This window comes from Halichoerus grypus, chromosome 12 (assembly GCF_964656455.1).
Source record: "Halichoerus grypus chromosome 12, mHalGry1.hap1.1, whole genome shotgun sequence".
NCBI lineage: Eukaryota > Metazoa > Chordata > Mammalia > Carnivora > Phocidae > Halichoerus > Halichoerus grypus.
In genome coordinates this window covers 86,333,105-86,356,355 of record NC_135723.1, presented here as the reverse complement: position 1 = coordinate 86,356,355, position 23,251 = coordinate 86,333,105, and the positions used below count along the sequence as shown (strand labels likewise).

Here is a 23,251-nt window from a genome sequence, read left to right as displayed (position 1 = left end):
GGCTGTCCCTCCCACTGAAGCCAAAGCTTCCTTCTTTCCCTGTGCTGTTCTCCTGTGCCCAGTCACCCCAAGAGTGGCTCAGGGGGTCCTGGAGCCTCTCTTCCCCCATCTCTAGCCCCACCCTTCACCGGTCTGCTTCTCAAGGTGGATGCTCCCTCCCCAATATCCACTCCCCATGCGGGCTCCCCATGACATCCTGGCTATTCCCTGAAGCTCAGATACGTGTGTGCAGTGAACTCCCACTGGAAGGCAGGGGTGCCCCGGCCCAGGCGGAGAGCTTAAGCACCTTCCCCCATGTGTGATGTGCACATATGGGTGAAGGGCCGTGATTCTTATGTGCATGTTTCACAAGCCCCGTCAGTTAGGCCTGTGAGATCCCAGGTTGCCCTGAATGTGGTCCCCCTGTGACACAGTATACTTTGAACGACACAGGATGCTAAGCAATAATAGAAACCTTCTCTAGCAGTTACCCTGTGCCAGGGAACTGGGATTTGGGTCCAAGGCAGTCTGGCTCCAGAGCATGCTTTGAACTGCTCCACTCTGCTCCTTTGATCCTTCCTTCCCTCCCTCCCACCCACCCACATTTGTCTTCTGTCTACTGGACATGAGGTATACTGGGGATCCCAAAATAAGTCAGGCAGAGTCTCTTCTTTTGAGCTCACACCTGGTAGGAGACGGCTGCACTTAACCCAGTAATTATCATATAATCGAAGAAGTTCTAGACTAAAGAAACCCCCAAATGCTCTTAACTTTGCCTAGGCTGGTGGTGGGAGAGATTGCAGATGCATAATAGTTGACCCATGTCTGGAAGGGTAGGTAGAAGTTGGACAGGGGAAATGTGGAGGGAGGGTGGTCCAGAGAGCAGAACTGGGCAGCACAAGGCAAGGAAATCTGAAAGAGTATCTTGTATATACAGTGAGAACAGGTCTCGGTTTGCCTAAGAGGGGAGGAGGGCTGAGGATGAGTGGGGAGGTAGAATAGTGACTCTGCAACTCTTTATGTGAATGAGGAGGATGTGAGGGGTCTTTAGGATGACCCTCAAGTTTCTGCATTTGGCAACAAGTGGTTAGAATTGCCATCTTTTTCAAATTCGGGCTTGGTGGGGGAGGACCAGGCTGGAGGAAGGGGGCAGAAAAGGTCAATCCTGGACACATTGAGTTTGGACACGTCCTGGGAGCCGCTCGCAGGGCCTGACCTCCGCGTCGGCCCCTCGCTGGAGTAAGTGGCCTTCTCCTGAGTCACACGTTGCTCTGTCCCTCCAGGTGCACCCGGAAGGAGCGCTGTGAGCGGTCCAGAGAGCCCCGCAGGTTTGCCTCTGAGATGAAGCAATGCGTCCGGCTGACCGTCCATCCCAGCAACATCTCTGTTTCCCAGTACAATGTCCTGGTAAGGGCAGGGGGATCCGGGTCCAGGGACGTGGCAGAACCCTCTCCCCACCGAAGCCCACCAAGGCTCCTCAGGAGAGCTGGGCCACGCCTGACCAGCCTAGCTGATCAAGAGCAGCTTTAAAAGATGCATCCCTGGGGATGGAAGAGGGGAACATGCACGGGAATATGGGGCAGAGGCTTTCTGCACAATGGGTAGAAAGACAGGGAAAAGTGTGATACCAAAGAGGATCAAAAGGGTGACCAAGAGAGGGAGGCTGTTGGGAACTACATGTTTGTCTGTAAGATGGGAAGGATGTATGTGCAGAGGGAGAAAGGGGCAGGATGACTCCCATGTTCATGCACTGGGCCCTTGGTGGTTGGTTTGCCATTTTTCCAAAACTGGGGACCATGGAAGAGGAGCTGGACCAGCAATACCTCCGTCCCACCCGCCTTTCTTTCTATAGACACATCCCCTAAGCATTCCCATTTCCTGGGGCCAAATCCATCCATATGTAATGAAGGTTCCTCTGTGTCTGTTGCTTTCCACCCCACCACCTTGTCTCTATGTCTTGTGATGGATTAATGGGCTCTCTTCTTCTGTGTGTTAATATCGCCTCCTGTTTTCCCTCTTTTCTTTCTCTCTGATCTCTCTTGATCTCCCTCTTTCTTCCTTTACTACGCCCCATCCCTTTCCCCACTTCACTCTCTTCCTCTCTCTCCCCTTGCCTGGCGGTTCGCAGCTGGTCCTAGAGACATACAATGTCCCGGAGCTGTCAGCTGGCGTCAACTGCACCTTTGAGGACCTGTCAGAGATGGATGGGCTGGTGGTAGGCAATCAGATCCAGTGCTACTCCCCAGCAGCCAAAGAGGTGCCCCGGATAATCACCGAGAACGGTGAGTGGTCCCCAGAGGAAAAGCGGGGTGGCATGTCCTTCCTCCTGACCTGACGAGAACTCGGGACAGCCGTGGGGGCACTGAGGGAGCCCACAGGCAGGGGAGAGTCAGGGAGGGGGTGCATTGGCGGGTATGCTACGGAAGAAGGGGTGAAGTGTCTTTTCGCTGCTCTTAGAAATGACTGTTGAAACCAGGTGAGCTTCCTGGAGGCAGCATCATCCTAGGTGAGGAGCAGCTGCAAAGAGAGTGGAGGGAGGGCAAGGCCAGGACAGCATGAGAATGTGCCGGCTGAGTTCAGAGACTGCCCTGGAGCCTGAGAGGGCGGGCGTGGAGGGGCAGTGGGGGAGGGGAAGCTGGTCAGGAGCAGGGGTGGGGGTGCCAGGGCTCATCTGGCCCCTTACCCTGCCTGCACTGCTGAGTCTCTGATCTCGGGCCCCTGCCTGCCATCCCCACTGTGCCGTGCCTTCCCAGAGCCACAATGGGAGGATCAGGGGTGGAAAGAGGCCCAGTGCCGGTGAGGGACAGGCCCAGCCTGGGCAGATTGATTCCATGTTGGCGCTCCCATTTGGGCTTGTCACATTTGTTCCAAGCTGATTGATTAATGAGACTCTCGGGGAAGGCACAGAACAAGACTGGAAGTGGGGGCCTGGGGTCAGGGCTGTGAATTAAACATGGGCTCTAGTTCCTCCCTGGCGCCAGCTGAGGATTGCAGGGACACTGGCCCGAATGGAGCCCTGAGCCGCCGCCCCCCCACCCCATCGCCCGAGGTGGGGATGTCAGCCCAGGGTGTCTCCTTACGGAGATGGGGAATGAACTTAGGTGCGTGCATACGCGCACATTCATGCAAAACCTCCTGTGTGGCCTGTGGCAGTGTTCCAGAGCCGGCACAGTTGTCCTGCTGGCTAATCAGTGTGTGTGTGTGTGTGTGTGTGTGTGTGTGTGTGTGTGTGCGCGCGCGCGCGCGATTCTGTGAGTCTGGCGTGGACACCCCACACGCCAGCCTGTCAGAGTGTGCAGACAGGAGAGAAGCTGGTGAGCATGTGAGGGGTGGGTGCTGGGAACACAGCGTGGACGGAGGAACAGACCAGAAGCGCCCTCTACAGATGCTCTCAGAGTTGTCCTGGGCCTGGGCCCTGCTGAATCAGAGTCCTGTCCGAGCTGAGAGCACCCCCTGGGGGAGCGGGCTCCCCCTTCCCAGCATACATCACTCTCAGTGGGAACCTCACACGGGGTCTTGGCCTCCCCCCTGAACTTGTGGTTGGCTCTACCCCACAGGGGACCACCATGTCGTCCAGCTGCAGCTCAAGTCGAAGGAGACAGGCATGACCTTTGCCAGCACCAGCTTTGTCTTTTACAACTGCAGTGTCCACAATTCGTAAGTGGCCCCCAGCCCCACTCCACTCCCTGTTCCTGGGGTCAAGGTTCATCCGGAGACTGAAGGCGCCAGCCCTGTTGGCAAGGAGCTGCCATCTAGAGGGCCTGTAGGGCGAAGGGGGATGAGACAGGGCCCCCCTCTGGTACCCATAGGGTTAACGGGAAGAGGCAGGAATGAGCAGAGTAAGAACCAGCTGGGTGGGGTCTCCAAATCCCTAGCCCGTAATCAGTCTGTCTAACCTGATTTGGTTCTGTTGAGGAGGAGGGTGGCCCTCACCTGAAGAACAGAGCAGCCAGTGCCCTGGGTGAGAAGAGGGGTCTGAGGAGGGAGAGGAGCCCCCGTGTGTCCAGGCCAAGCACTGAACGCCCAGCTCTCCCCAGTCCCATGTGGGCTGGGTCAGGCCTCGAGCTGCAGAGGGTCAGAGTGGGGCATGTGCTGACGGGACCCAGCTCTAGCCCTGGCCCTGTTTGATTGAAGCGTCCGCTTCCCAAGGGAAGGCATGGAGGGCAGAGTCTCGGGCTCTGGAGTCAGACCAGCTGGAAACTTAACCATTCTGTGTCCCCAGTGTCCCCTGTCTGTGGGGAAATTGTAGTCCTCCTTCCAAGAATGTCACCCAAATATTTCACTGCTGACACAGCCAGGGCCCTTCCGGGCAGAGTCTCAGTTGGCTGGGACTCCCCCCCTCCCCCCCCCCCCCCCGCCGCCCCTGTTCATCAACACTGCTTGGTCCACAAGACAGCTGTGAGGACTAGAAGAGTCATTACAAGCATAGCATTTAGAGCCACTGTCTGGGCACTGCTCATGTTTTTGCTGTTATTATATGATTATCTCCTCTCTAAAATGAAGGAGTTGGACCAGACTGAGAAGGTATGAACCATAGAAACCTTTCTCCAACCAAAATTAGGTGTAGACACCCAATATACAAAAAACAGATGGAAGTAGGAGTTACTCTGGTTGAGGGTTGGGAGGGCCTGGGACCCCTCTGTCTTGGAACCCCACACATCTATCTCCTTGTCTCCAACAAAACTCCATGGAACCCCTAGGGTTCCACAGAGCATAGTTTGAAAACCATAGGACCTGATTTCATAAAGCCCTGCTTGTTTTATGCTTTTCTGTTTTCCTCTCCCTATAGAACAAGCTAGTTAACATAACCAAAGACACTTCCGGGCTCTAGGCTGGAGGAATGTTAGTCTACCTCTCTGGTTATGGCAGTTGTGGGTCCAGAGCTTGGCTATCTTTGGGGATCCAAGTAAGAGGTAGTCAGGCCTCCTAGCCAAAAACAATTTGCTTCGACACCAGAATTCTCTTCCTGCTTCTTGCCACAGAGCTTCCTGTGGCTTTACCACTTGGTGACCTCTTCCCTTGCTCCCTTTTTGCCCCTATAGGAAAGCAGAGTAGACAGATAAAATCATGTGTGAAGTTTCCATGCAGTCCACAAAATAATTTTAAGCATCTACTAGATACAAGGAGTGTCATTAGATAAGAAGGGTCAACAATGAATAAGACTCAAAGACTCAAGCTCTGCTTCAAGAAGTCATGGCCTTGTGGACTAGTGGGATAATTAATAAGTAAAATATGATACAGAAAGGCCAGGACAGTCCCAGAGACATAAACAGAGTGGTTAATGGGATAAGGGCCCCGTGTGACCAACTCTCTGTTGGTCAAAGAAGGAAGAGGAGATGGGCAGGTGAAGGAAGGGGGAGTGGTACCCCAGGCAGAAGGACAGCGTGGGGAGAGCATGGCCTGTTCACAACTGAAACAGCAAACACATGTGGAGACAGTGGGCCTGGACATCGTAAAGGGCTCAGCCCACAGGGCAAGGCATTTGGGTTTTACCCTCTGGAAGACGGAAACCATGCTGGGTTTTAAACAGGAAGAAGCTCTGATAATGTTGCCTTTGTTTCTTGGGGATGGAGTGTAGAAACAGGATTGCTAACTGTGTGGGGACCCACTGCACTGGACAGTAGCCTAGAACCTTCCTCTTCTGGGGTGGGTCCATGTGGGTCCTTGACAGTGAGATCCTGGAGTCAATTGGAATTAAAACTCGATTTCTTTCTCGACACTAAATGCATGGGCTTTCCGGATGAACCCCTCTACTCCAGACCTCATTGTTCCCCAGCTCAACAAAAGAGGGCACCATCCTGTGGAGATGGAGGACATGTGTGGATTAGGCCCTTGGGGACCAAGGTTTTCACCTACCTGAGTGAGGGGGAGGAGGCCACAGAATCTGGGCATCCTGAGAACTTGGAGCAGAAAGGGACAGATTTGTATCGGATCTGCTCTTCCTGAGTGTTGGAAGGTGGTTTCTCTCTTACTATTAAAAAATATTTTGCTAGACCCAGGAGTCTTAGGCCCTCTGCTTTGGGTTCACCGACGTTCTGTGATTTGTGCCTCTTTCTCCTCTGTGGGCAGGTGCCTGTCCTGCGTGGAGAGCCCATACCGATGTCACTGGTGCAAATACCGGCACGTCTGTACCCATGACCCCAAGTCTTGCTCCTTCCAGGAAGGCCGAGTGAAGCTGCCCGAGGTAGGTCCTGGCACCTAGAGCCATGAGTGTCGCTGGCCGTGAGCATGGGCCACACGAGGCAAGCCTGCCCTTAAGAAGAGAAAACAAAGGCAAATCCCACAGCACCTGCCTCCACCCAACCCTGATTCTTAAGGGACCATTTCATGAAAGAAGTGAACATGCATAGCTCTGACCCTGGGGCTAGTGGGCTCTGGGTCAGTCCTGGAGGGTCAGCTACAGGCAAAAGTGCATTCCAGGTCATTCTAGCCATGAAGACCCTCCACATGCCAGGTGAGTTCTAGAACAATTCCAGAGAGATGGGTGTGTGTGTGTGTGTGTGTGTGTGTGTGTGATAGAAATAATTATAAGTACACAGCGAGATTATACATAGACTCCTTGGCTGTCCCTCAGAGCATTGTCCACAGAGCATATCTGATATCAAATTGGACAATTTGAGTAACAGGGAGAGAGAAATAAGAAAGAAAGGTCAACTTATCAACCAGAGTGGTGGTTCTCCAAGTGTGGTTCCCAGATCAGTGGCATCAGCATCACCTGTGAACATGTTAGAAACTCAAAGTTTACCACTCCGCCTCCCGAAGACCAACTGGATGAGAAGCTCTGGGGGTTGGCTTGGTGCTTGGTTTCTATGGTGCAGTCAGTCCCATTTGGGAATCACTAGAGTTGGCTTCATGGTTAAGAAGCTGTGTTTTTATTCTCTCCCAATCTTTATTCTTATCCTTTTTTTGGTGGTGGTGGTTGTTTTGTTTTGTTTTTTGTTTCTTGAGAGAGAGAGAGGGAAAGAGTGTGCGCATGGGGGGAGGGGCAGAGGGGGAGGTGGAGAGAGAGAATCTCAAGCAGACTCCACATTGAGCACAGAGCCCAACAAGGGGCTCAATCTCACGACCCTGAGATCATGACCTGAGCCAAAACCAAGAGTCAGATGCTTAACAGACAGAGCCCCCCAGGCACCCCTATTCTTATCCTTGAACACTATTCATCAACATAATAGAAATACTCTATACCTACATTGCTGCCTTTCTTAGGATGTAAGTTTGTGGGCAAGGACCTCAAAGATAATTAGTATAAAAATACTTTGGAAAAGTCTGCTGTTGTTCAGCCATTATGGTGCCTATGTGACCCCATCCATCAGACCAGTAGGACTGAACAGAGTGGTTGCTTTAGAACATGGTTATTTAGACTAGAAAGGTATTTATCTATATACAGTATTGGTTAGACCCCACTGAATGCAGGGCCAGAACTGCCATCCTGGCCCATGCTCTCTCTGTCAACACTGGACTCAGTTTCCAACATCTTCACCCCCTTCCCCTGCCTTAGGTGTACCTTCCAGCCCCTTCCATACCCACACAGGTGCCATGACCATGTGGCACACCCCACAGCTACGAAAGCCAAGAATGGTGCTGGTGTAGGAAGCACAAAATCTGTTTGAGGGACAGGAAGGGAACAGTGAGAACAGAAAGGCCCATCACAGTGCACTTGTCCCCTTCTCCCAGACTCCTACCTCCTTGGGAACCCTAGTTTTGGCCAAACCTTTAATGGCAGGAGGGAAGCTGTCTTGTCCCTGAGGCTGAATGGGAAGGGTGATGTACTCCCCACTCCCAGCACCTGCTGCATGGGGCTCTGCCAGCCCACGGGGACAATGACTGAGCTCTGCTTGGCAATGAGAAAACTCGAGCTCCAAATCCCACCTTCCCAGGCTCGGATGGCTGAGCAAAATTTCTACAGGTAGAGGGTGGACAGGGCAATTGATTTTCGACGTAAAGGCAAGGAATGGTGAGGTGGTCATGGGGAGAGGATGATCCGACTGAGTGGGAGGACATGAGGAGCAAACAAGAAAGAAACAAGAGAGAAACAAAGAGAAGGAAGAAGAGGCCATGGAAGTCTCCAGACGTAAAGCCCTCTCCTTCTAGGATGAGGTCTGTCTGGCTAGAAATGGCTGCTCTGGATCATAATCGAGAAAAGAGACCCAGACTTAGATGGTCCCTTTAGGGGGAAAAGGAAGAAAGAGATTACATGTCGGCTTTAAAAAGGAATGTGAAGCTAACATGTAGGTGTCGATCCTGTTCCTCTTTAAGACAAAACGGATCTAAAGCTAGTAGGGCAGACATGGGTTTGACAGCAAGGGGCACAAGACCCTGATAAAAGGCTGTCCAGTCTCCTTAACCCTGAGCCTTTACCTTGGGGCATGTGGTCAGGAGAGGAAGGTCTGCTTCACCCCCCCACCCCCCAGGACCAGGGGCCAAGGGCCCAGGAAGAAACCTCTTACTTTGTTCGGGAACCTGTAAGTTACTTGATGGGAGCAGAGACAGAGAGGTTTTGAGCCTCTCTCCAGCTTTCCAGACTGGTGTGTCTGGCACAGGTTTCATGTGTGGAGAGGCCCAAGGATAAACTAGATGAAAGCAGAAACAATTGAGCTATCTGGTGGATTTCAAAGGCCCCTAATCATTTAATTACCTTGAAGGAGCTTTTCAAGTTTCTGCTTTTTCTTTCTTGTTTGCTCCTCTTGTCCCAAGTTTCTTTCTTTTAAATACATAAAAGAAGCTTGCATCTGCCACTCAGAAGGAGGAAGAAAGAACTAGAAGAGAATAAAACAAGAGCCCACCATGTTTCCCAGTGCAGTTCAGGGATCCCTGTAGAAGGTCGATGTCCTAGAGAGCCCTGGTGGCCAGCCAGGCACAACGCCCCACCTACGAAGGCTGCCGGTGAGGGACAGCCCCTCCCAGGGTCTGATGCCAGGGCTCCCAAGAAAGGAAGAGGCCTGGAGGAACGTGGCCAATGGAAGGTGGTGATGAACTAACCTACCAGGGCCACACTCAGACACTTTACATTTCACCCGAGCTGCGTTATGGTGAGCCTCGCAGGCCATTACAGCAAGAGGCTCCCAGGGAACTTGGAATCACCATGCTTCCCTCATTGCATCACTGAATTGAAGTCACCTTTGCTCCTCTTTTTCCTGGATGTTTATTTATTCTAAGAAAAGGAAGCTCTGAGGTTGTGTTTCTGGTCCAAGTTTGGAGGCTGCCTTCTACCCAGCTCAATACTGGGGCCATTTTGAGTATAGTATAGAGGAGAATCCAGAGTTGACCACTTCATGATGATCATTGTAGTGGCATTTTCCTGGGGAATGTACCAAAGGGAAAAGAAGCAATAAATATTTGTGGACTCTTGACTGATCCAGCCATTTGGGGTCATGGAAGGAGGTCATTGTGCTCAGAGCTTAAAAAGAAAGCCCCTGGCTGCTAATGGAAATAAGGTGACTTTTTTTTCATGTTGTTATTTTGTTTTCTATATTTTTTGTTTCTGGGAAGAGAGAGTAGCAGGAATAAGGCGTAAACAAATAAAATTAGACATTTGAAAGGTGATTTTATAGAAGACCCCGGACAGAAGCGTTCCCTCCCCCTGCCAGGGGAAGAGCTTATTCACAGCATGGTACCCAAAGCTTTGCTATGGGTCACCTTTTGTCCTGCATTACCCAGTTCCTGAGCACTTCCCATACGCAGGGCATTGCGAGAGGTTCCAAGGTGCATAAGACATCTGTAGTCTGCATTTGGAGTTGAGTAAAATGGGACCGTTGGTCTACATGATCTCTAAAGTTCTTTAATTGTAAGTGGAAAGAAGCTGGACAGCACCAAGGAGCGGTCCATGCCCAAGAAGTGGTCTCAGAGGGTGAGTGCTCAAGTCCAGGCTATGGTCTCCCTGTCCCATCTACCAGGGTGACTGCCACTTGGCCTCAGGGCCTGTGGCTCCCCTGGACATCCAGGCCCAGACCAATCCCCATAGGTGAAAGAGGGAGCCAGGCCCAGAGATTCTTCTGGAAGTCCCCAGGCTTTCATTTCCTTTCAACATCTGAGTGTGGGGACGCGGACAGGGTCCTTTTGTCAGTCAAGAGGGAGACTGCCAGGTGGCTCTTCTTTGCCCCAGCGCCATCTTGTATCCCTAGGAAGGCTTTCATCCCTGCGTCTTCCATTTCAACACTGGCTTTGTTGACTATCACCAGGGATGTTGAATTACATCTTCCTCCCTCCCCCTGAACAAAGAGTACATTCAGGTGAAGTTATTAGTCTGGAACAGAGAACTGGTCGATCAATGTTGTTATTATATTAATGGCAAGTATTCTAGCATAATTACAACTCTTAGAAATAGAATGCCCAATAAACGTATGTTGTTTATAGTAACTATATTCCAGTTACAAGGAATGATTTTGTTTCAACTAATGATGGCATTGCGATCACAAGGCTGGGTCTTTAGATCAGCTGCCAGATCCTGGGTACCAAAAAGAAAAGAGAGAGGAAGGGGTGAGTCTTGCTGCACTCAGCCCCATTCTTCCAGAGTCAGGAGAGACTCCTTGCTTCCCAATGGAACAGCCTTTCCCAGGGGCAGCTGTTAACAGGGGACCCAGGCGGGAAGGGCCTCCAGTCCCTGAGTGGCTTTGGAATCTCCAGGCTCAGGATGACCTGAGCCCCCATCAGGCCCACACACATAGTAACGGTGATCCATAGGGAACAAAGGCGCTTTTCCATGGAAAAGCAAATCCACTGACAAGAATTTATGCTCCATAGACTATTTTACTATTATCTCTCATCTAAACTGAAAAGCAAAGTCAGCTGCTAAAGCTGTTCCCTGGGCATCAGACCAGATGGGCTTTGCTAGGAAGGCCCACGGTGCACAGGCTCAGAGAGAAATCTCCTGCAGGCCCTCTCTTCTGGAAGTTCAAACAGCGTTTACTCCAGAGAGCATGTGTAAGATCAGAAGAGGCAAAATGAATTCTACCTGCTTTCCAAAGCAGTGCTAGAAAGGTTCTTCTCACATTCCCTACCACCCCCACACCCCGAACATGCATCTGTAGACAACATGGGCATGATAACATCTGCCAGCCCCCATTGTCAGTCCTCTCCTGGAACGAAGAGCTGGCGGGGGCTGGGGGTAGCTCCTGGACTGAAGTAAGCCCCATGTCCTGAGACAGGGCAGGCCAAGGGCATTTACCCACCCCCCCACCACCACCACTGGACTCTGGAGGGAAATCGGGTCAGCTACCTTGTCAGTGATTCTGACAAGAAGAGCCCTTCCTGGGGCCCAACCCAAGGGAACCAAACCACCCTCGCCATGCCCTTCACCCTCCTTTGAGAAAACAAAGCCAACCCCAGCTAAAGAACTTGCTTCCAACCCACAAGCCGCCCCCACTCCAGGTACTCCATTCCTGGGCTGCCTTGTCTCCAGACAACTGCACTTTCCATCAATCTCGTCTGCCCCACCCTCCCCCCCTTGAGGTTATGGGTATTTCCTTTCTGTATTATTACTTTGCTCTCTCCATAAACCAGCCCATCGTAGATCACACTAATGGCATTATAAACTTGGGGAACAGCAAGAAAATATATGGTGTGTTACATTTTTGTATTGGGCACCATGGGTCTGAGAAGGTGAGTGTAAATTGGGAGGGGGTTGGTTAGGGCTAGGGCTGGCTTCTTTGGAATTGATGGGGGCCGGGGTGACATTGGTGGAGAGCCATACCCTGCAGATCACTTATTCCTTAGCTGCCCCTAGGTGCCGCCCGTGCCCCGCACTCCCCCAGAGCTTCCCAGTTCCCCCATCTTGCTGTAACAACCTGGAGAATTAGAGCCCTCATCTTGTACACGCACCGGGGCTGTAAATCCCCAGGCCTACCACCGCCCCTCCCCAGGCAGCACCAGCCCTAAGGGCAGTGTTTTCTCTCTCAGCTCCACAGCATCCTTCATGTCCTTGTTCAGTTATTTAAATATGCAATGAAACCTCTGTGCAAAGCAGCTACTGACATGCGGGACACAGTGGATGGAAAGGCCTCTCTTTGCTCTCACACTTGGGCTTGATGTTCCTGCTCCCTCCAATTAGCGGTGCTATCTTTACTTCTGTGTGCATTTCGGTGAAAACCAAAAATGTGCACGGGCCTGGACAGTTGACCGGGAGCCCCCTGGACCCACCGCCTGAAAGCCAAGACGTCCAAGATTTCCTTGCACCTCAAACCACTGTTACGCTCAACCCGCAGTTCTTACAACGGCAGAGTGTAGCCACAGGCAAAACAGCCTCCGAGGGAATCTGGTTCTGAATGTATGCATTCATTTGTCTCCACATGATCTTGTTAAATGCAGGTGCTTTCCACCTCCAAGAGCTGGCCCTCTCTCTTACGGTAGCTCGGAGACATCTCTTCCTTGAAAGAGAGGAGTGTTACGTTTCTGAGGAATTCTGTATGGGGGCTAGATCATCATCTGGGGATGAAAGTCAGGAAGATGATCAGGTGAAAAGATTTTGTTCATCATTGTGGGAACTGAATGAGGTGACCAGTGTCCTTAGTTCCTTTATCATGAACGTGGGGCAATTATACGTACTGGGCTGTGAAACAAGATAGCAAATGGGAAAGCACGGGGGAGGTAATGGAGGTGGTAGGATGTGCGCTGGATGGAATCCCTGAAGCCCTTGTGCCGTGTTAACTAGAATCATGACAGCACCACTCACTGCCCACCAGAACCATACCGCCTGTAAGACTGTACTAGGTTCCAATGTGCCAGTTATTAAAATATTAAAATACTTCCCTACTGGGAGGTAAATGGCCCCTTCCAGAAGGCCCCTCCAGTGTTCATGCAGCTGATCCACCTTTGAATACTATACCCAGAGCTAGTTCAGCAGACACTGTTATCCCATTCTAGAGATGGGAAAACTGAGCTTTAGAAAGGCTATATAATGGTGTGTCCCAGGTCGTCTATTGGGTTAATAATAGAACTAGGACCATAAAATTCATGGAATCCAAACCAGCCTCTTCATTCTGTGGCCAAGGAGACCCAGACGGTTTGGGAGACTTGCCCAAAGCCACGTGGTTGGCTGGCAGAAGTCCCGTTTCAGAGCACAGAGAACATGCTGCTTCAGGATGTCACCTTCCACTGTTAGAAGAGCAGTGGACAGATCCGGGGCCTCTGTCCCTGTCCCCCTGTGTTTGGGGCACTTGGAGCTGTTAAAATCGTCAGGTTCTGCAGCCTAGAAGGGGTGGGAAAAGCTGGACAGTGGGAGCTGATGGGGTGTTTGTGAAAAGCGCACAGAGGCGGGAGCAGGGGAGACGGGTCCTTTGGAAGCGATGTAGGAAAGGGGAGTAGATGAGGGATAAGGCGCGGCCTGAACCCGGCAGCGGGAGATGAGGAGGAGACAAACATCTATTGAATGCTTGTTCTGTCTGTGTCAGACGCTTTATATGTGGTAGTTCATGGGGATACCCTCCCCCCAAAAGCCCTTTGGAGGAGGAGTTTTTAATCCCCACTAAGCATTAAGCCAAGCAACGATTAGAGCCCTTTCAAGGCTCTGAAATGAGCAGGAGGAAGATAGGCTTGTGTTCAGAGTCTAGTGACTCCCCAACCAGTTTAGTGAAGGACTCTCAGAGGTGATTGTCTGAGCCCTAGGCCTTGGTGGAGGTGCTTGGGACCCAAGTCAGAGAGAAACAGGGGGGTTTCTCTGCAACTTCCCAAGAGCCTTAGCCGCAGAGGTGGTTTTACACCTGGAATCTCCGTGTGACGCAGGTCAGGGTCTGAGGAGCTGGGGTGGGAGGAGGGGGCAGTGTGGTGGCGATGGTCCCTTCATGCCTTGCTGCCTAGGGAAAAACTGCCATTTTACATTTCAATTAGGAGGGACACTGGGGTCAATCGTCAGTGCCACCAGAGGAAAATGGGCCCAGCCCAGCTCTGGGCCTCTCCAATTATTATTAATGAACTTACTCTCAGACCTGCCAACCTTTTTATATGCAAACTAGGTCTTTATGGGGCCACTGGCAATCAGGACTCATTAAAGAACGCGCGCCAAGCCTCAGTGAGAATCTTACAGGGGAAGAGAGGCTTACGCGTCTGCCCACATCCTGGACTAGAAGCAGCCCAGCCCCAGGCAAGGTCCCAGCCCTCACAGGAGGGTACAGCAGCTCTGAAGTCCCTCTGGGCGCGGGGAGATCCTTCCAGACCCACTGCTTCCTCCTGATGTGGTCCCGGCCCACCAGGAGGAACTTGCCTCCTTCATTAAGGGGAGGGAAGACGGTGGGCTGGCGGTCAGCTTCTTCAGCTGCCAACACGTCTGCTGATACTGAGCCATGATGTTTCTGCTCCCTGCCTCAATTTCTCCTTTGCAAAGTAGAAGGGATCCATTAGGTTGGTCCAGAGGGCTACCAGATTCCAGACACTTCCTGAGCGTTGTTCATGGACAGTAGTAACATTTTGCTCTAGGAGATGGGAGCGAGAGATCCAGAACTCCTCTTACTCCAAATGCAACCACAGACCCAGCTCCCCAATGATGCCGATGTGGATGGAGCAGGAGGGGAGGTCAGGCTTGTGCATGCTTTAGGGAGAGGAGAGCTGCCCAGGGTCTCAGGAAAAGAGAAGAGGGCAGTCAGCACCCTCTGGCTTGAGACTCCCTGCGTTTCATAGATCTCTCTTGATTCTCCAACATCACACACCTCCTGCTCCAGTCCTGTGCATCCTCCTATTCACTAAATCATTCTTGTCTTCTCTGTGTCCTGCATTCTCATCTTGCTGGGGCGGGCGGCTGCTGAGGTGGCAGCCAAGGCAGGAGCATAGGATGGAGCTGCTAAAACTCTCTCCATATGGGACCTGAGTCCCTGGAGACCCATGCGCTTTGGAGTCTCAGGACCACGTGCCAGGCTCAGCACTCTGCCCCTTCTCCCCTCCTGCTGCTCTTCTGTGTTTTCATTTATTTTTAATTGTAGAAAAATACACACATAAAACTTACCATCTTTACCAGTTTTAAGTGCAGATCCGTGGCATTAAGTACATTCATACTGTTGTGCAACCATCACCACCATCCATCTCCAGAACTTTGTCGTCTCCCCCAACCAAAACCCTGTCCCCGTGAAAGACTAACTCCCCATTTCCCCTCCCCCAGCAACCACCGTTCTGTCTCTATAAAGTTGATTATTCTAGGTGCTTCATATGAGTGGAATCATGTGATCGTTGTCCTTTTGTGCCTGGCTTATTCCACTTAGTATAATGTTTTCAATATTCAGACACACTGTAATGTGTGTTAAGATTTCCCTCCTTTTAAGATGGAATCATATTCCATTTTCAGTATGTATCACGCGTTGTTCATCCATTCATCCACTAATGGACACTTGGGTGGCTTCCACCTTTTGGTGTGGTGAATAATGTTGCTATGAACATGAGCGAACGAGTTCTAGTCTCCGCTTTCAATTTCTTGGGGTATATATCCCGAAGTGAGATTGCTGGGTCTGCCAGACCTCGGCTAGCTGCCTTGCAGAATAAAGGTACGGGCAGCCTGAAGGAGAGAGGGGGTTAGTTTGATGGGCCTGGAGTGCTCGCTCCCCTGTAGTAAGCCTCCAGGGTAATGAGGAAGGACAGAGGCGAGACCACCCCAAATCACGGAACCAGGACTGGGAAGAGCTGAATGGATCCTTGGATCCCATCGGATTGACGGATAAGGAAGTTGGGTCTCCAAGTAGGGGTGTGATGTGCTCAGGTTCCATAGCTTGTCAGAAGCTCAGCAGGCACTAGAATGCGGGTCTTCGCCCTCCCAACTTTCAATGACAGAAGGGGCTCGTGCTTGCCTTCAGACCCAGGAGGGACAGCTGTCAGCTGCCTGATTGCCTGAGACCCCTCCAGTCAGCCGTTCCCCGGCAGCTGCTTTCTGTCTTACTCGGCTGGGCAGGAAGGCTGGGGTTACACGCCAGCAGCCTCTGCTGAGAGCAGCATCCTTAGAAGATGGGTGTACCAGGCTTTTGATGGCCAGCCTGCCCGGAAACCACCTGGCTCAGCATGACCCAAACAGTGTCATAACAGGAGTCGTCTAGGGGATGCTGGGACCTGCCTGACATGGGGGGTCCAGGCCCTGCATGTGTCTGCAGAAGGCCTCGCTCCTGCCCATGCCCATCGGGCCTGGCATTACTGACTCTCTTCCACCCAGGTCCTCAGAATCCAGCTACATGCCACCTGCCACCTCTGGACAGAAGACAGAGCACCCACACTCTGTATTTGACCCCATTTTTCCCCCTGCCCTCCCGGAACAGAGCTGACTACCTCAGGGAAAAAGGGCCCAATCATTTCCTCCATCCCCCAAGGCTCTCTGGGCCCCACTTAGCCTGAGGGATGAGTGTGCTCATTGCTAGCATCCAAGAGGTGCTCCATGTGTATCTGCTCTGAGGGGCATTTCCATGGGGTCAGGTGCCACAGAGGGCAGTCAGAAGCTTCTCGATTTTAAAAGGTCTCTGGAGCTCATTCCAGAACATTCCTCATTGCCCAACTCAGCCACGTATGGAAGACCCTCCCGGGCCCTCCTGCAGTGGTCCAGACCCACTTTCAAGAGCTGGGGCCCAGGGCTCACTGCAGAGCTGCTCTTGTTGGTCTCTCTGTCCCAACTCTTGGCAGCCTAGCACAGGGGTCATCAGCCCCAAGGTGGGACATGGGACACTTAGCAGCAGAGTCTGTCTCTGCTAGGGTGGGAGGGGGGCTGGGAAGAGGCAACCAAGAGTGTCAGAGTCTGGAGGGCATTAAAATGGAACCCGCAGAGGGTGGGCAGTGAGAAGTGGCCCCCAAATGGTGACTGTGGGATCTGGGATTTCTCGGACCCGTTCTCTCCCACATAGAGGCTGGGGATAGGGGGATGGACAGCAGTGTCTAGAACCTTCTGTGACTGTGTCCGCAGGAATGTGGGGCAGGGCAGACCTCTGGGCTGTGTCTGGAGAAGCTTCAGCTTCCCGCTCCCCAGCCCGAGCTGTACTGTTTCTTCCAGGACTGCCCCCAGCTGCTGCGAGTGGACAAGATCCTGGTGCCCGTGGAGGTGATCAAGCCCATCACTCTGAAGGCCAAGAACCTCCCCCAGCCGCAGTCCGGGCAGCGCGGGTACGAATGCATTCTCAGCATCCAGGGCACGGAGCAGAGGGTGCCCGCCCTGCGCTTCAACAGCTCCAGTGTGCAGTGCCAGAACACCTCTGTGAGTGCCCCCCGCCTCCACCCCTTCCTCGTTCCTCTCTAGAGCCAAGTCAGCTCAGCTCCGAGGGATTTCCCCAAACAGGCACAGAACAGTCTAGCCCCCTGCCGAACTGCTCCCTCCAGCCCTGCTTTCCTGGCGCAGCCTCGGATGCTCGTCCCAGCAGAGTGCTGGGCTCTGAGGTCACCAAATGTCTGCCCAAGGGCAGGGGCTGCAGCGGCAGGGGCTTGGAGACCTGCCATGGGGCTGCTGAGCACCGTTTGTGGGCAGAATTATTTGCAGGGTGTGCTGGGCTCCAGGAACATCCATGTCTATCCTCGCTGAGATGAGCTCTGGAGTCCCTGGGCCCTGCCTTCCTTCCAGGGCTGACCTGAGTGCCTCGTTTGAGGCCCCAAAGGCCCACTGCTGCCTTTGGACCTGCACAGAGACCATCTCCAGCACAGAGGCTTCCGAGACAGACCAGACCCCTGCAAAGGGAGTGGTGGAACAGGATGGAGCTAGCCAGAAGGGTGCTGCTCAGATCAGCACACACCTGCCCAATGTTTAGAAAATCCACATTAGGTCCACGCCCGACCACCGATGGGCCAGCGGCCCCCCCGACCCCCTGCCCCCCCACTGCCGATGGCTATCGCCTGATTCCTGGGTACCACACCACGTGCCCCAGCTATGCATCACCTTTCCCATCTGGCTGCCCCTCTCCCGACCGTGTGGTCTTCCCAGCCACTACTCTGCTCTCTCTCATTCTCTTTCTGGCCTACTCCTCTGTACCCCGACGCTCAAAGACAAACATTAGGCTTTTAGACTCATAACATTTTCAAGCTGTAGGAAACCTTAATATGCTTCCTCACTGTACAAATGAGGAGCTGGATGCCCAGAAGCAGGGGCAGGTCTAGGTTTGTGGGGCTGGGACCTATATGATTTGGGAGACCTTCTTTTAAGAATAAAATGTAATAAAGACAAAATTAAATATATAGGCAGGCCTGAGAAGGGGCCGAAGCTCCATGCACCTCAGGGTCAGAATAAAGTGACATGTCTAAGCTCACCCAGCTAGTGGGGGGGCGGGGCTGGATCTGGATTCAGGGTGTCCTCCTATGTCACCCTGCCTCGCATTCATCCTTCCTGCTAGGTACTCATATAGGGTGACTGTATTTGGGCATGTGCTATAGGACCAGGAGAGTCCCGGACAAAGCAGTTCATGGGCACCGCACTCTCCCTGCAGGAAAAAATCTAGGGGTAAATGGAGCTCAGAGAGGCCCACATGCTTGCCCAAGGTCCTTCAGTATCGCAGGGACCAAACGGACAATTGATGGCTCAACCTCGGAAACCCCAGATGTGTCCCCACAGCTCCCTCCTGTCCTGGCGGCCAGGCTGTTTGGCAGATTTCTGCAGCGTTCCAGGTTAAACCTGCAAGCAAATGGGCTATTAAACACCTCCTGTTTTCTCATAAATCCTGAGGCCAACCAGACCAGCCCCAAGGGTTTGGCTCAAGTGCTTCTCCCCCAAATAAGTAAGTGAGTTCCTGTGGGAAGAAAAAGCCTGAGCCCCACATGTGAGTCAGTGGAGGACAGATAGGGGTGTAGGCCCCAGAGAGAAGTCTGTTTTGTCAGAGACGCTGTCCCAGGGAATCTGCTCCCAGAGGTGTCAGGAAGGAGGACACTCTGTGGCCTCTGATGATTGAACCCTTGTTTCCCCAGACACTACAAGATGGGGCCTCACAGGCCCCGGGCTTCCTCTGGCTCAGTTAAATAGACGAGGGCGCCCCATGTAGCAGCCTGAGTTCATCCTATAAACTCCTTGGTCAGAACTCAGTGCCTTGGGACCCACTGTTCTCAGCGCTCCCGAGCAAGGCCGGACTCTGTGAATGAGCCCACTGGGGGTCAAATTGTCCTGACTGGGGGGGCGGGGCGGGGGAGTCAGGGCCTCCTGGGGACAAAGGCACAAAATGGAGCCCTGACAGGTGGGTGGGTCCCCACATCCGGGGTACTCTGTGGGGTACCTGTGCCAGCATCTGAGGCCCCCCACCCACCAGGGGCCGGTTCACAGGACCTGAGGTCGCTGCTCCCAAAGCAGCTCAGCCTTCTTTATTTCAATACCCTCGTGAGGAAAGTGATGGGAAAGTTTTTTCTGTACCATTTTAAGGTCTTAGAAATGAAGGCGACAGGAGGTATACCCCACAAAGGGTAGATTCCAAGAAAAGTCCCCTCTATCTACCAGGACCCTCTGGAATCATACAGTCCAGGAGGGCTCAGCTCTGATGTTTCCCAGGAGCCTCTCTTTGCAAGGATCCCAGTTGAAATGCTGGTCTGGGCCAGGATGCCACTGGTGGTCAAGTGACTTCCTTAAAAAACTTTGGGGTCATAATCAGGGGCAAGCCTCCTTTGCCATAGTTATAGTACCACAGTTACAGAGGACAACATAGTATCAGGGCGGGAATAGACCTGAGAGTGTCTATACTTGATCCTGTGACAGAGGGGATCTCTGAAGCCCAGAGAGGGCATATAACCAGCCCCAGGTCACATAGCAAGTAAGTAGCCAGTTCAGAACTTGAATCCAGCTTCATAACATACCCCCCATCAAAGGTTGGGCAAAAAATAGCAACTGAGCACTTTATACCCAGCCTGAGTGCAATCCCTGGGAACCAGGTCTGATGTGCCTCAGAGAGGACTGTGGGAGGAGTCATGTTGTTTCACTTCCTCAATCCCTGAACTTTCTGGAATTGGGTGGTGGGGTGGGGAAATCCAACAGAAACCCCGAGTTTGTGATGGTAGAGGAAGGTGGGTGACAAAGAGGTCTCAGAGGAGAGCAGAGAAGGAAAAGAGACACAGGAAAACTCCTCGTGGGTGTGACACCGGGCTGGGTGGGCAGACAGGCCGCCTCCAGCCCACATTTCGGGGACAGGCCCCGGGGCCATCACCAGAGCAGTGGGGGAGGAGGGGCTGTGGGAGGAAAACAGGGCAGCTCACAGGCAACAGTTGGAGGGAGGAGCAACTGTGGGGATTCTTGGCCTCCTTTAGACCAAGGCTCCAGGAGAATGACAAGTGCTGCTAATAATAGTGCCCGGGGCCCGCCCCCCAGTCACCGGCAATCAGGCGAGCAAGTGGGCGGCAGGGGGCAGCCGGCTCCAGGCCGGGCTCCCACCGACCCACAGTAGCCGCCCATCTTTTCCTGGTGTCCCAATTTACCACGTGCAAAACAAGGATGGAGAGACCGGCGGGGAGGTAACTTGGCCCCCTCCCTGCTTTCTTGGAACCCGGCCAGCAGTGGGTCTGCTGAGCCCTCAGGGGTCCTGGAGATGGACACGGAGCATACACAGCTTTCTTACGTTGTTCAGATCTGTCCGCCCCAATGGTAGCATTTTTCAGCACAATATCTCAGAGCTCAGAACAGGGAATGGTTCGAGGAAAGAATGTTCAAATTATATAGGTCTTGTCTTTGCTTTCCAAGGTAGAGGTTCACACTTTCCCAAGGTAATGAGCCACGTCAGCCCCGAGCCGGGCCGTGGCATGCCAGACCTTGATGAGACACTTAACCTCCTGGCCCCTGAGAGCCTGAAACACTCTCCCCTCAGCTCTGGATTTTGTGCAGATTAACTGCCCGCTGATTACAGAGAGCTATATGAATGCTAAGTGCAGCAGAGGTGGGGAGTCCTGGGGGATGGGAGCCAGTGGTCCAGGCTCCCCAGCTGTCGGCCCCCTCCCCCTGTGAAACACAGGTCAGGGGGAGAGAGCCTCCAGGAATGAGAGTGACCTCCCTAGAGACGAAGGGGGTGGTGGGGAGGACCCAGGGTTAATGACTTCTATAATATTTCATAGTCAAGATCCCTGGAATGAGCGATAAAAAGATAAAGCAATGCCGAGCACATTCTGGTCCTTGACGTCTTTTATTTTCAATTTTCCTCGAAAAGTGAATGTGTGTAAACACACACATGCACTCCAGAACACATAAGCATTCTCATATGCACACGTCTCCATATGTACCAAGTGTCTGGTGCATAAACACTCAATAAATGTCTGCTATTATTACTTCACATAAACATAAACACAGGAAACACCAACATATTTTTGGACAGCATCCCCAAATGTATACACAGAGACATAAAACACACAGTAATATTTGAGAGCTCATTCCATGTGACAGGCCCTGTGCTCGGAGGAATGATGGTTATCCCCACCCCCCGAAGAGTCCTGTTAGGTGTGCAATGTTTGTAATCCCCACTTGACAAATGGGGAAACCGAGACTTACGTTGTTGGCTCACACGCACACAGGTGGGCCCTGCAGAACCCCTTCACAGCAATGTGTGCGAGAATGCGTGTGAACACACAGACCACACAGATTTGTGCTCTGAGCTCTTCTCTGGCAGCTGCATGTGAACTCGTTTGTGCACACGGACACACACATGCACACATGTGCAGAATTTCTTGCCTTGCCCTCTGGGGGACTTCAGCGCCTTCCTGAGAGAGGCCTGGAGGTTCTATAGAGCTTTGGCTGACGGGCCCCCGGTCACCACCTGCTGCTTCCACATTGAATCCTGACCAGACCCTGGCCTGAGAAGCAGGAGCCAGGCTGGGATCCTGACTTAGCCCCCCACCTCATTCCAGCATCCCTCCTAGAGTGGAGGCCAGAACAGCCTGAAGCCGGCCCTTAGCACCTTTCCTGCACTGGGGCCTTGGAAGAGGGAGCTAGATGGGAAGGAGAGGAAGTGGAGCTTGGCTGGAGGAGGGGATGGGAGGGAGAGCTGGAAAAGTGTTCTCTCCCTCTCCCCTTCCCTACCTCCTCTCCCACCCATCTCTTGCTCCCGCACACCCGTCCCGCACACCCGTCCCGCAGGGAGTGGAGATTCCCTAACTCCGTGCAACACCAGAGTCACTAGAGTTGTTTCTTTGAAATGCATCCCCATCTTCCAGTTCCAGCAGGTCTAGGCGGAGGCCCTGGGATCTGCATGTAGGCCCCCTAAATGATTCTGACGAGTGGGGCCCCCAGACCACCCTGAGACCCACCAGTCTAGAGAGGACGAGCTTTTGTGAGAAAGCTCAGGATGCCTTAGAGCGACCTAGTCTGACCCAGAGGCAGAGAACGAAGTCTCTGGGGAGTTGATTGCTGCAGTACATGGCAAAAGGTTTATGAGTCACCAGCTGAGTGAAGCGATCATCAAAGGCCCCACTGTTGTTTCTGCAGGGCTGGGAGCTTTGCTTGATTCTATTGGCCTGAGCCCAGACCTTGGCCCTGGCCCAGGTGTCACGGGTCACAAGGGAGATCCTATGAGAGGGTGCGTGGTACAGTGCAAACCACCATCACTGTGGGGAAAGCCCTGAACGTGGCTCCCTGGCCTAGGCACATGTCTCCAGGGAGTTGGTGAAAAACTGGGGAGTGCTAGGGGAGAGCTGAAGAAGGCTGGGCGCCACCGCAGCGATGCGTATGCGTATACGCCAGCGTCATGGCGTACTCATGTTCATGCTGTAACTCAGGAATTTAGGGCAATTTCCAAGATTAGGATGACAAACATCCCCTCTAGGAATCTCTATGAGTCGGCTCCAGAGGGAGAGGCACCGGGACAGGCCAGAGACCCTCCCCAGGCTGTGCATTCCCGAGGTTCTGTAGCTGCCCTCCCCTTAGTGAGGTACCAACAGCTGGTCAGCTCTGAGGAGGGACCATCCGCTGCCTCCATAACGTCCGTCACACGCCCCACACCCCAGCCCCTCCACAGTTCAGCTAAGTTAAAAGAGCCTTTGGCTCTGCAAACACCACTTCAAACCAGGTCTCCTGGACTGAACCCCTCTAGCAAATTGTGAGCCCTCAGCCCCTCCTTTACAGAAAACCTGTCTCATTCCTGTTCTTCCATCCACCCCCTGTGGAGGGCAGAATCTGGTGGAATAATGAGAAAATCACCAGGTACGGATTGGAAATGCTGCCCTGGGCAGGCCCAGAATTCCTGCCACCTACCCCCCTTCTCTGGAGATTGAGAAGTGTCTGCGATCAGAAGGCAGATATGGGGGGGGTTGGCACCTACCCCTCCTTCACCCTCCCCCCCCCCACCCCCAGCACACAGTCCCAAGGCAGAGACCCAGCTGGGTGGGGCACTGAAGCTGAGGAGAGCAGGGCATGGAAGCAGGACCCAGCGCGGGCCCTGTGCAG

General features: G+C 53.0%; 1 protein-coding gene across 2 annotated transcripts in view; it reads left to right on the top strand.

The window, feature by feature from the left end:
• Window positions 1-23,251, top strand: part of PLXNA4 (plexin A4) — a 419,546-nt gene that overhangs the window by 325,297 nt on the left and 70,998 nt on the right. For both annotated transcript variants that reach the window (XM_078059575.1, XM_078059576.1), the window contains exons 6-10: window positions 1,263-1,386; window positions 2,108-2,261; window positions 3,537-3,636; window positions 6,049-6,163; window positions 16,922-17,122. In XM_078059575.1, the coding sequence (XP_077915701.1) occupies window positions 1,263-1,386; window positions 2,108-2,261; window positions 3,537-3,636; window positions 6,049-6,163; window positions 16,922-17,122 (694 nt within the window). The remainder of the gene's footprint in view (window positions 1-1,262; window positions 1,387-2,107; window positions 2,262-3,536; window positions 3,637-6,048; window positions 6,164-16,921; window positions 17,123-23,251) is intronic.